Consider the following 13,330-nt stretch of genomic DNA (forward strand, 5'->3'; position numbering starts at 1 on the left):
ATCTGCCTTAGAAACAGGCATTCCTTCACAGTCCTTGGGCTCTGTATCCACTCCAGGCCACAGTGGTGAGATCTCATTTCTCTCCAGGAGATCTCCAAGAGTTTTAGCAATGGAGCCACACGTTACTTCCAATTTTTCGTGTGGGCTTTGCAGGACAGTGACTCCCCCCAGGCCAGTGGCAGCAGCAGAAACAACACTGAATTTGTGGGGCCTTAGTCCTGCACTTTTGCTAGCAACTTATGCAGGCTTCACACTGTGTTCTGACAGCCCTTGAGATCTGCATTTCCCCATCAAACAGCATCTAAAGCTCCTCTTCCAGTTGTTTAGGGCAGAGTGCAGAGGGACTGGCTGGGGGTTATACATATTTATGGAGCACACTGGGAGCCAGGAGTACCACATCCAGCACAAACAAAGGATGCACTGGCAGAGGCTCAGCCCATTCCCACCTGGGGAGCTGATCCCAGGCCCTGCTGTCATGCAGGAAGGAGCAGGGAGCAGCCCAACCTTTCATTCACTGTCCTGTTTTGTTCTACTTTGATTTTCCCTTCACATCCGATTTTAGCATAAGCTCATTGTTAAGCAGCCCCAGCATCCTGCTCTGACAGCTTTGGGATCTTGGCATTGGCATATCCATCCCTGTGGAAGGGCCTGAGAAGCCCTTGCTCTCTGGTGGGCTCACACTGAGGGCTTTAAAGCTTTGAGCAATTGGAGGGGCTGTTTTCACTGCATGTTTGTGGTGGTTGTTGCAGTTCAGTTTGCACCTTCATTCAGAAATGCTCCATTCTTTGTCCAGGAGCTCACCTTCCTGGGACTGCCACTGACTCTGTGCTGTTCATAGGCTGGCTTTGCTTCTGCTGCCCTCATTTCTTAGCATCCTTCCCCTCATGAGCAGCATGGGGCAGACCTGCTCTGCATTTTCCCCCAGAAGGGGAAAACCACAGATCCCTCCGGTGAGGCCATTCTGCCACCCACTCCCAGAGACTGTCACTCTGCCAGCACCTCGGTTTTCTCTGGGAAGGCACAGAGTGGTTTGTAGAGTTACACAACAATCAAACAATCAAACAGAGGCAGCACTGGCAGGTGTCTGCAAGCGCTTGAGGAGCTGCCAGAAGGCAAATAGAGCTTTTTCCTTTAAATTTCCAGATCAAAATTCAGGACAAGCTTTAAGTGCAACCTTTTATACAGCCTGAAAGCGAGAATTCCTCTACAGAAAGACATGGAGGATTGAGCAATATAGGGATTTGTAAAACCCCTGAGGTCTCCATAACTCTTCCCTGTCTCTGTTTAGCACTGATGTAGCTTTCAGGAAGCAGCCAGGCTTACCAGGCAAGGGGAAATGAAGTTCCCAGGAGTCCCAGTTGGGCTTGGGTGCCCCCACCCTGGTGGCATCCCTGTGCACAGCCCCAGTTTGAGGCTTGGAGCTGTTCCCCTCAAACCTGACCTGCCTTAGGACATGCCCCACCAGGGGTGGTCACCCCACAGGGACCCCCAGGAGGGCTGCGGGGACACACTGACCCTCTTCTCCTGCCAAGCAGCCTCACATCCACAGGGCTGTGCCCAGGCCCCTTGGGACCCCAAAAATCCAGAGGCTGAGATTTGCCCTTGGCCATAGGAGCAGGTGATCAGTCAGTCACATCTTAAGGTATGTTCATTCACACTACGAACAATTAATTTTAAAACACTGAGCAAGCCCAGTGTACTGACACTGGCACCCCAAAATGTTAAGGGCTTCCCAGAGGAAAATTTATCTGGCTTTTGGTGCAAATTTCATCCATGAAATGAGGCAGGCAGCAGGACAGCAAGGCAGGCTGTTTACAGTTCAAAATAAGAGACGTGTTTTTTAAAATAAAAACCAGAAGATTCATCATTTCTCTGGTTTAACTTCCTCCACAGTTAGTCAGAAATCATCAGGAAATGGCACCAAAGGAAATCCATTCTGTTCTGCCTGGTCAGCACAAGGAACGTGCTCTGCAGAGGACAGGGGAGGGGGGCTCTGCCCCTGCCCAGGCAGAGCTGAGCAAGGCACCAGGGACTGCTCAGGACTGAACTTGCATGACATGTAAAGAGAAAATGACAGGGAGAAAAAATAAAGATGGATTTCCACCATCAGCACACCCAGAATCTGAGTTTTGCACCAAATGAGAATTTGGAATAACTCCAGAAATGTCAGTAATTCTATTTTCCATGTTTATATATAAGAAAAAAAAAAAGGAAAAAAAAGAGCACACTTTACCATCCATAAACCTCTTCAGACTTTAACAGCTCTGAGTGTTAAATGATACCCAAGGCTCAATGAATAGATTCATTTCTATTGCAGACCTGCCCATCTCTCTGTGCTCCTCTCACCAGTGACCACACCATTAATCCTTCCACAATCCACAGCTGGACTGGACTGGCTCAAAAAGTGCCTGAATGTACTTTTTTTTTTACCTTCAGCCTCTGTGGATCAAGTTGGGAGGAAAGGGTGTTTTGGTGTTATTCCATCAATTGTGGTTACCTTCCAAGCCTAAGCCTCGATCCTGAATTTGTATGAGATACTGTACTCAGTTCCTGCTTTTCAAAACCCTTCTCATAAACCTACTCAGGAAGTAACAGACCAAACCAGGACAGGCTGGAGTACTTATATTACACCAATTGCATCATATTGTAGTGTTTGTTTTGTTTCCCCTTTTAAAAAAGCATTGAATTGTAATGTTAAACAGAGAAGTCAGGCAAGGGGGACTTCCATGAACCTTAATTGCTCAGTAGACAGAACCAGAACAGCTTCTTCAGCAAATAGAAACTCTTTCACAGGGAAGCACTTCAGAAATAAATCAGAAACCTTCTCAAACACGTTGTTATTGACAGCCATACACCTGCAAAGAACACGAGGAGCCTAAGGGCAGGAACAGCAACCAGCTGCTGCAGTGGGAGCCACGGGACCTCTGCCTTTCTGCCTCCCAGCATTTTTGCAACTGTGGCATAACTCCAGATTAGTTTTTCCTTCCCTTTCTTTCTTTTCCTCTTTCTTTTCTCTCTTCTCTCTACCAAGTCAGCAATTTGAAAGTTCAGACTTCACCAGCAGTCAAGCCTGAGAGGCAGAAATTGGAGATGGCTGGGAAGAGGAGAGAGAGCTGCCAGGGCCACCAGGAAAAATGGTAATCACAACATTTTAACTCTCCTGGGTTTAAACTGGGATTGGACAAGCCTGAATAAATATAGTTTTATAATTTCAGATCACAAGCACAGTATTAAAAAAAAATTAGTTGTTAGATTTTTATCCCATCTCTATCAGCAAAACAACAGCCTCTAGTTAGGTAGGTCCTGCTGTATTTTGGATGCAGTGCCACTGAGCAGATGGCATTTATTGACAAACCTGCTGCTAAACTGTTTGCATTCCAAGGGCTCTAGGTACAGTCAGCCCGCAGCATATTCACTGCTCACTGCTAAAATACTCATTTCCCTGGAAAGCCATCTGTGTCATTCAGCCATGGCACAGGCCCAGAACCATCCCTTCCCTCCACTGCCACTCTCCCCAAGCACTATTTATATTTATCCAAGCCACGTTTCCTGTCTGAAACCTTCATTACTTGCCCTATATTAAAAAGAGGGCAGAAAAATGAGTGAGACGTAAATTGTACATTTAATTTCCATTTTTCTTCTTTACTAAAATGAACTAAGGCATAAATGCAGGAGGGTGGCCAAGAGCAAAGCTTTCTGCATTAGCCTGGGCAGACATCAGGGCAGTTTCTTCCTCCAAGTAACAGGGGACAGGACAAGAGGAAATATCCTCATGTTGTGCCAGGGGAGGTTTAGGTTTGATATTGGGAAAAAATTCTTCCCCAAAAGGGTTGTCAAGCATTGGAACAGGCTGCCCAGGGCAGTGGTGGAGGCCCCATTCCTGGAGATATTAAAGAGCTGGGTAGATGTGGCACTAGGAGACATGGTTTAGTGGTGGCTGTGGCAATACTGGGTTAATGGCTGGATTTAATGATCTTAAAGGTCGTTTCCAACCCCAATGATTCAGTGATTCTACCAGGGGGTGCACAGGATGGCCTGAACCCAGGGCAAGTCAGTGCACTGACCGAAGAGGGACTGAGCTCAGCTTTGGGCCTGACCAGCACATGGGTAAAGACAGAGCCTGGCTATGGGAAACACTCAACTCAGGCACTTTTATGTGGAATTTAGGCTTTCTGAAACAGAACAAAATGAGTCCCTGCTGGGGGAGGAGGTAGGACAGAATAGCTGCTGTGCTTCAGCTCACACCCTCCTTTATTGCAAAAGAGCTTCCCTGTTTAGACAGGCCCAAAGAGACGTAGACATTTGTAATGTGTATTTAATCTTTCCATCTCTTTTCTTACTGTTTTGATGTTCCCTCAGGCTTTGAAGATTCAAGATCATATTTTTTTTCCCCCAGAAACTACAAGCCTTAAAACAAAAATAAGGCAGCTGGAAATTGCCTGCTGCCAGTCAGACTAAAGAGGTTGTAACTTTTCTCAGCACAGGAAATGTTCAATAATTTAATATCAGTGACCATGTATTAATGCATTTGTGCCCTTAGGTCTATAGAAACCCTTCATTCACGACATTACACACCCCAGTTCATAGGACCACTAATATTTGCTCAGTGTTATTGTGCTTTTCAATGGTATCAAAAGAGACATCTCTGCTGCTGACCCTGCTTGCCTTTGTTGTTCTCTTTACACTTCATTGGGTCTGGCTGGAATGGGGCTGATCTTCCCCAGAGCAGCCCTCACAGGGTTGTGCTGTACACTGGTATTTCATTTTAATTTTTCCCCCATTCCTCCAGCTGAGAAGGGGGAATGATACAGCAGCTTGGTGGGCACCTGGTGTACTATAACAACTTTGATTTGGAGGAACAGAGGAAACCCACAGAAAGGGAGTAGCTGTTAAAGGGCAGGGGGTGGTAGTTAATGAGAATGCACTGACCTGTGTGCTGGATATAAAGATGGTTTAAGTATGAAGCATAAGCTGGTAAGAAGATATTTCAGTAGTCCTTGTTCCCTGTGGTTGTCTCAAAGTCAATAAGGAATATGCTGAGGCACTTAAGAAATGTCCTCCAGATCATGCAAATGTTGTGAAAAGACAAAAGTTTCATGTACTAGTGTAAACACACAGTTCTGTGAATGCCAGTGATTCCTGCTTTATTTCTTTTACATGTGTATTGCAATAGCAGACGGTTGGTGTGTGGCAGTCTACCCACATATTTATGGAGTATTTCACTTCAGGGATAATGTAAGCAATACAGTTTTAATCAGCACCTTAAAATATGAGTTGACTGTCAGAAGCTGCTAGATTTTTGTTTATAACACTCATATTCAACTGCCTCCTTTTTACTCTCCCTACTTTTTGTGGTTTTACTTCAAAGTAAAAATAACTATTGCTGTGTTCCATCTTCTGTTTGTAGGAGTGTTCACACTTATATTAGTGTACTATAAATGCAGAAGTTAAAGAAATACTCCTCTGTGGAATGGCCAGGGAAGAGTGTTTGTTCTGACTGAGTAGTAGTGATGCTGCATTTGTTTTTTTGTCACAGTACTGGGTCTGGCTGGGATGGATTTTCCTCATGGCAGCCCTCACTGGGTTGGGCTGGGTATCAGTGGCTGGAAAGGTTTTGAGAAAAATTTCTTCACCAAAAGGGTTGTCAAGGCCAGGAAAAGGCTCTGCAGGGCAGTGGTGGAGTCACCAATGGAGAGATTTAAAAGACAAATCGATGTGACACCACTTGGTGACAGGTTTCAGTGGTGGGCTTTGTAGTCTTGGGCCAAGGGTTGGAGTCGATGAGCTCAGAGGTCTTTTCCAATCTAAATGCTTCTACAGTCCCTTGAAACAGGCTCAGCATAGGAAGGTGGGCTCTTTTTTTTTGTTGTGGTTTTTCTTTTTTTTCCCCCAGACGTTGCTTCTGAAAGTAAATTCCGCAAGAGAAAACTCATCACCACAAAAGCTGTGTGTGACCGCGTCCAGCCGCAGGTGTCCCTGCCCATGGCCGGTGGGTGGAACTGGACAGTCCAGCCCGAACCGCTGCGATCTGTGAGGAAAATCTCATTTCCATCACTCCCCTCGTCCACCCCCGCTCCTCGCCGGTGCCTCTCCACCGCTCCCTCGCCGTGACGACTCGGCAGGTTTTATTTTTCATTCACACCCACCCACGAAACAAAGAGCCGGCGGGCAATTCCCTCAGAGGAGGCTGTCGCCAGCTGGGGAGTGGGCTCTTCTCCCAGGCAGATAGCGACAGAACGGGAGATCACAGTCTCGACCTGCACCAGGGGAGGTTTAGGCTGGACATTAGGAGGAATTTCTCCACAGAAAAGCTGATTAGACATTGGAATGGGCTGCCCAGGGAGGTGGTGGAGTCACCGACTCTGGAGGTGTTTAAGAAAACACTCAGTGCCTCAGCGCGGTTGAGACGGTGGTGTTCCGTCCCAGGTCGGGATCAATGATCGCACAGATCTTTTCTATCCAAGCTAATTCTGTGATTCTGGGAGCGCCTCGGCCTCACCGCCCGCGGACACCTGAGGCGCGGCGTGAGGGGCGGCGTGAGGGGCGGCCTCGGCTCCCGCTCCGATCCCGCTCCCGATGCTCTCCCGGCGCCGCTCCGATCCCGGCCCCGCACCAGTCGGGCCCCGGCCCCGCTCCCGCTCCCGCTCCTCTCCGGTCCCCGCTCCTCTCCTGGCCCCGCTCCGCTCCCGCTCCTCTCCGGGCCCCGCAGCAGCCGGGCCGCGGCCCCGCTCGGCGGCGGCGGGGCGGGAGCGGGGCGGGCGCGCGGTCACCTGACGCCGCGGCCGCCGCCATTTTGTCTGTGAGCGTAATGTGAAAGGGAAAGCCGGGGCGCACCCGCGGGCGGAGGTGGCAGCGCCGAGCGGCGCCGGGAGCCCAGCGAGCACCGCCGCCGCTCCGCGGAGCAGCGGGACGAGCCCCCGCGGCGGCGGCCGACGGCAGCCGCTGAGGCGGAGCCCGGCGAGCGCTCCCGCCGGAGGGAGCCGCCGGCGCCCTTCCTCCGGGAGGCTGCGCTCGCCCCCGGGCGCGGGGGAGCCGCCGCCCCGGCCTTGCGGGGGGAGCGCGGCGGAGCCGCCGCCAGGGCCGCGGCGATGATGTCGGGACAGTCCATCACCGACCGCATCACGGCGGCGCAGCACAGTGTGACCGGCTCGGCCGTGGCCAAGGCTGTGTGCAAGGCGACGACCCACGAGGTGATGGGCCCCAAGAAGAAGCACCTGGACTGTGAGTAGGACCTGGCGGCGGGGCCGGGCGGGCCCGGAGCGGAGCGCCGAGCTCGGGGCAGCCCCTCAGCCGGGCCCTCCGGCCGCGGGCGGGGGAGAGGGGAGGGCCGGCCGCTTCACCTGGACCGGCGTGTCGTGGAAATCTGGGTGGACCTGGCTGGTGTGATCGCCAGAACTTATTTTCCACGTGGAGGGAGCGAGGTTTGTAACACCCTGTCGCGCCCGGGGAGCAAAAATATTCCAGCCACATGAGCTGTTCCCGGTGAGAGCTGCTTAGCTCCTGTGCTCTGGATACAGTGGTGGTTCTTAATCCGGCACCTGGGAAAAGGTGTATTTATTGTTGAAAGCCAGAATTTAATTTTTTAAGCACTGTTTCGTCCTTCCGTGCATCCCGTGGACTGCAGCCGTTCAAATATTTCGAACGTTTCCCGAAATATACTTTTCTATCTTACGGCTCACCAAACGAGGTAAAAGATTAAAACCGAGGTAAAGGGAAGGGCGTAGGTTGAGCAGTGCGTTTCCTCTGGATGAGAGTATGTTGCCGCTAATACCTTTAAACTTAGTATGTGAAAATCTCTTTCTCTATACCAAAAGATGTAGAGAGTTACCCCTAAAATCTACAGAAATCAGTGGTGGTGCATCGCTTCAGGATTTAGTAATAGAGTAGCAACTGGAGTTGTGTCTGACCGCTCAGAAGTGCACAAACCTTGCAGGTTCTGTAGCACACCCGCTCTCCAGCTCGTAAAAGCGAAGTAAGTGTATATTTCCATTAAAGAGAGGAAAAAAGGCTTGAAGCCTTTTGCTGGTTTCTTCAAAGACAGGCTGATAGTTTTGCAGGATTCGTACAAGTGGATGGCACTAAAGGGGCTGCTGGTTCAGGCTCTTGGCAGAAGCGTTCTGGTTTATATTGTTGGAGGATAGCTGGGATGTGTGACCCTGTGACACTGATCTCGTACTAGCTTGTGTGAGAGCTTTCGGTGTGGATCAAACAGTTAAAACCAGGCAAATCTATATTTCATTTGTTATTGATCTGAATGGGCGGCATCCAGCTACAGTAGTGAATATTACAGCTATTGTGTTGAAATTAAAAGCCTTGAAACTGGGGATCTGACAATTTGTTTTTTAAAGATACCTTTTAAAAGTTACCTTAATTCTTCTGGTCTTGTGTTCTGCCTGTGGTACAAGTTAAATGAGGTAACCTTTGAGTCCAGAAATGGCAACACAACAGGAAGCCAGAAAGTGGTGACAGTTTGCTCAATAGTTTGAAAGCTTCTGAATCCTAAAAAGGTAGTGTGTTGTTTGAAAATATTGCTGAAATAATGTCATCTTTGAATCACCCTTACAAAATAAGAAAATGGCAACATGGAACAATTCTTGACTTGAGAAAAGCATAAAGTGAGATTTCCTTTTGACTAACAAGTTCGTTTTGATCCTAGGCTGTTTAGAGCTGTCAGTCAGCCTCCTGAGGGTCCCCTTCTGTGCCTGATGAGTTCCGTATTCTGTGGAATTCATTTGCTCAGACTTTAGCCTGAGACAGACAAAAATGTTATTGTCTCTTGGTACCTGAAACAGAGGAATGCTTTGGTGGGGTGTTCAAAAAAAAAAGATGGGAAATATGATACCTTAAATATGTCTGTAAGGGGTTAAAAATCCCAATGAACACGGTCCTGTCCTCATTGAGCACTGCTTTTCAAACATCTGCAACCCTTTGAGTAACACTTCTTATTTTTCACTTGTACACAAAACTTACTTGTATTAAATATGAGCAGGTGAATACAAAATACTGTAATCTCTGGAAAACAAATCACACAGTATGTTTTTCCAAGATACAGTGCAAATACTTCCCAGTTTAAGTACAGTGTGAAGGAAAATATAGCTTGGATTTCATGTAAAACTCTGGTAGTTGTACTCTGGTCACTGTGTGTGTGTGATTTAAAATGCTGCACCATCTGGTATTACTTGTAATTTCTGCTCAGGAAAAAGCTTTACCAGGAACAATTCTTTGAGAGTTGCTGTAGTTGTATCAGGGATTGTGGCAGAGTATCAGTTTGTGCCCTCTGTTCAAATTAATTCTTGAAATCCCCTTATTGCCAAGTTTCCTCAGCAAGAAAAGCTGTGGTATTACAATATAGGTTTTTACAGAAAGGTGTTACATATGCAGTGTCTGAACTAGCATTGAAGAGTCTTGCGGTTTGTCAGACTAACTGCTGAGTAGGATTGTCATATTTTACTTTAGGAGTGAAAAAACGCCCACAAAAAACCCACCCCAAAAATCTAAGCAATGTCAATGGGCATACTTGGGGATTTACCTTTTAAAGTAGGTCATGGTGTCCTAAATAAGTCAGCAGATCTATTTTTGTAGTATTTTGTAATGTTTTCAGATAATATAAAATGTTATATGGAGGCGGATCATTCCTCTTTGTGGAGCACCTGAAGGTCTCTACTCTCCTTTCCTGGTGGGTGTTCTGTCACTGCCTCACCCTCCTGGGTCTGGTTTTGGGGGCAAACCTCCTCTTCTCTTACTGAAGAGTCACAGGAAAAAATCATAAATTAAACCTGTAGCCAAGCTGGGAACTGGCAGAGTAGGCTTCTGTGTAAACCAAAACTTGGAAAAAACAAACACCTAAATGAATTGCAGCTTAGATTTTTAAATTAACACAGTAATAAAAAACCAGCTTCTGTTTAACTTGTGTACAGCCCACTTCAGAAGCACAGGGGAGGGAGAAGGTAGCTAATGTTGCTAATCAAAATTTAAAACTTCCATATGTATACAAGCTTTGGAAACCTTCTAAGAAGTGGTAATTCTGGCACTGTAATTGTGGTACTGCCCATTCTTTTGGCAACCAGAGCTTTTGGCTGTCAGGTTTGACTGCAGTGGGTTCTTGCAGAGATGTGTAAGCTGTGATACAGGACAAAGGCATTTTCTTGGGCTCTTTACACAGACCACTGGCTGTCATTCATTCATTTAAAGTTCTTTAGCAGTTCTTTGTGAAGTTTTTTAATACAATAATCAAAGAAATGTAACTTGAATGGAAAAAATAGTTAATGCTATTTGGATCTATAAGGGGGGGTTGTATATGGCTTTTTTAAAACACATTATGGGCTGTCTGTCCTATATCCTTGTTTAGTGGGGGAGTGGGACAGAATAGCTGAATTGCTTTGCTTGTGGTAAAATAACTCAAAATTCAGATTTAGCTGTTATTATATAGCTGAAATGTAAAGATTGCTCTCAAAAGTGCTCCATAAGCAAATGTGAGCATAACAATTTTTGTAACAGTTGAGTGCTATCTTTTAAGTCTTCCAGCAGAATTTTTTTGCATTCCTTGGCTACATTGAGAAAGTTGTCTGAAGTGGCTCTGGTGTTTTACATTTCTGTAATGTGCCGTCTATGATGCAGCTTTCTAGAAGAAAATGTATTTTTTTTAGTCTGCTGGGACTGAGGAAAATGGTCTTAATTCTTACATCTGTCTTAGAGCAGTTTCAGTCTTGTGACAAAGTGGAAGAAATACAGTATTAAATAGAATATTAAACTGTTATGGTTGCCTTTATCATATGTATTTACAACTCTCTTGAGAGAGATTCCTGACTCAAGAAAATTATGACTTTTCCTATTACTTAAAAGTTGAAAAGTATGTCAGTTTTTGTCGATGCCTTGCTGAGAATTTTCTAAAAACCTGATATATGTATATTTTATCTTTTTTCAATATCTGGATTTATGAATGCTGTTCTCTGAAGAGCTGTATTGCTTCATAGATGATGTGCCAGTATTTCAGATGAGTTGTGGAAAAGAAGTACTCAGTACTCTTCTAAGCAATAAGATTTCCACAGCTCTTCCAGGCTGCTTGAAAACCCCTATGGTACTCTTCTGATTTAAGTCTGTTAGATTTTTTTTATTTGTTTATTTATTTTCGTTTGTCTTTATTTTTTTTCCTGTATGATGTTAGCGTGTTTCTAAATTCCATTCTAGAAATAGCACCGCAGTTTCACTTGCAGTTGAAATGATTCCTCTGGGTAATTGGCACAATGCTTCGAGTTGTGAAATGTTTGTATAAGTACTGATAAGAAAATGAACATCACTCACCCTGTACGTTTAATTTCAGTTTTTGCTGCCAACACCCATGTTGGTGTTGCCCAGCTGTCAGTCTCTCAGGTGCATGTGTTCCTTTATACTTCCAGATGTATGGGATAATAACCTTTTCCTTCTGTGCCACCAGCTGTAATAAATCCCTACAGTTGTCTCTGTAGATCCTGCTATTGCAGACTTGGAAGAATCATATTAGAGAAATGGCACTTGCATTTATTTTTTATGTATGTCAATTGTAGAATTAAAATGTAATGCCAGCTTGATTTTTATTGCTAGTTGTAAAATAATACTTTCTAAAATTTCCCCAAGTAGCCTTATCGAAGCCTTGGAGTAGCCTTATTTTTAAACTTGGTCTTCTGCAACATGCTCTTTAAAAAGATTCAGTTCTGGCCTGTAAGATGCACTGACTTTTTTGCTTAGTTTAGTATTTTAGAGACATTTTGTTTGTCTAAGCATGTGTTCTTGGATATTGGTGAGTGTGACTTACATGCTTGGGTGTTGAAGGAGATTTTGGAATCGGAGACCCCCGTGCTGAGTGCTTGTTTTAAAACTTGTTTTAAGGATGGGAGCTTAAGGAGAGCTCACCAGTTAGAGCAGCTATTTCAGCATTTTTGTGTGTTGCTAATAAGTGAAACTTTTCATCCCAGCTTCCATGTTTTGTACATACTTGGAAACCTCTAACATCTGAATGAAATTAGTAGCTTATCATAACTTGCATTTTATACCTTTTTACCTTGATAAGATACAAAAATCCTTTACTCTGTTAAAATTACTCTAGCTATTAAACTATTTTAAACAGCAATCTTTAAGCAAAAGACTTTTTCTTAATAAACCAATCTTTAGTTAAGGCCCCAGGTCCTTACCCAGGCAAGTGGGCTCGGCTTAAAGGAGAGGCCACAAAGGAAGCTTTTCAAACCAGCTGTTTGTTTTACTGGCCTTGCCCAGTCCTTAGGGTGTACTTTGATCACACCTGAGCCAAGTTTAGCACACAGAGAGAGAATAAATGTGTGATGTGCATGTCTTGAAGGGTTTAGAGTAGTCCTGGACTCGGTTCTCTGCTCTTTTCTCTGCTTTAGCCTTCTCAGGGAAGTGCTCCTCCCGTGTGTCTGCTGGAGCCTGTTCTGGTTTTGTACTAAATCTCAGGCAGAGTCTTGAACCTCTGCATCTCTGACCTCCCAAGTTAACGTTCTGCTATTGGGTTTATTGTCAGTCTGAACACAAAGAGCTTTCCTATCCAAAAACCTGAGACCTACCATGATCCATCACAAAATACCCAGTAGGCTGTGACCAGGTGTTTGTAAGGGAAGGGTGGATAGCTGCAAATTCTTGCTCTTAATCCTTACAGGAAAGAGTCATATTTTACAGATCTGTAGCATCTCATTTGGCATCATGTGTGAACATTCAGGCCTGGGTCGGAGTGGCAGGGTTGTGCTGCCTGTGGATCCCACAAGGCTGGGATGTCTCAGCTTTTCCTTGCTTCTCAGATTTTCATTTTTTTGGTTAGGTTGGATGCCCTTGGGCATTGAGCATCCAGAAGGTTGCTCACACTGGCTTTCAGAGACTAGCTGGGGCTCCATTTTAATGGAACAGGTTATTTATTGGGACTCCATAAAATTATTGAAATGCCTTTGAAGTTCTTGGAATGTTTCCGTAAAATGTAGTGAATCTGAGCAAGGAGAGTAAAAGAGCTCAATTATTTCTTAAACAAAGAACTGAAGTCAATGGTTCCAGTATGAATTCTCAGTGTAAAAACCACAAAATAACATGTTGATCCTCTGAGCATGTAACTCATTGTAATGCTTTGATTTTTTTCCTTTAATTTAGATCTAATACAGTGCACAAATGAAATGAATGTGAATATTCCACAGTTGGCAGATACACTCTTTGAGAGAACTGCAAACAGTAGCTGGGTTGTAGTGTTCAAAGCTCTAATTACAACACACCACCTCATGATGTATGGAAATGAGGTAAGACATGGTTCATTCTGTTAAAGCCTACATGACAGCTTTTAAAAAATTGTGTTAAT

The 13,330-nt window shown here is 45.3% G+C and overlaps 1 protein-coding gene across 3 annotated transcripts in view; it reads left to right on the forward strand.

Annotated features, from left to right (window-relative positions):
- Nucleotides 1-6,809: 6,809 nt before the first annotated feature.
- VBP1 (VHL binding protein 1) overlaps nt 6,810-13,330 on the forward strand; it is a 33,719-nt gene continuing 27,198 nt past the window's right edge. For 2 of the 3 annotated variants that reach the window (XM_063416911.1, XM_063416908.1), the window contains exons 1-2: nt 6,948-7,221; nt 13,129-13,271. In XM_063416911.1, coding sequence (XP_063272981.1) covers nt 7,089-7,221; nt 13,129-13,271 — 276 coding nt within the window. In that variant the 5' untranslated portion in view covers nt 6,948-7,088. Of the gene's footprint in view, nt 7,222-13,128; nt 13,272-13,330 lie in introns of all 3 variants that reach the window. The other variant, XM_063416909.1, reaches the window with a different exon arrangement.

Source organism: Prinia subflava, chromosome 20 (genome assembly GCF_021018805.1).
Source record: "Prinia subflava isolate CZ2003 ecotype Zambia chromosome 20, Cam_Psub_1.2, whole genome shotgun sequence".
NCBI classification, from domain to species: domain Eukaryota; kingdom Metazoa; phylum Chordata; class Aves; order Passeriformes; family Cisticolidae; genus Prinia; species Prinia subflava.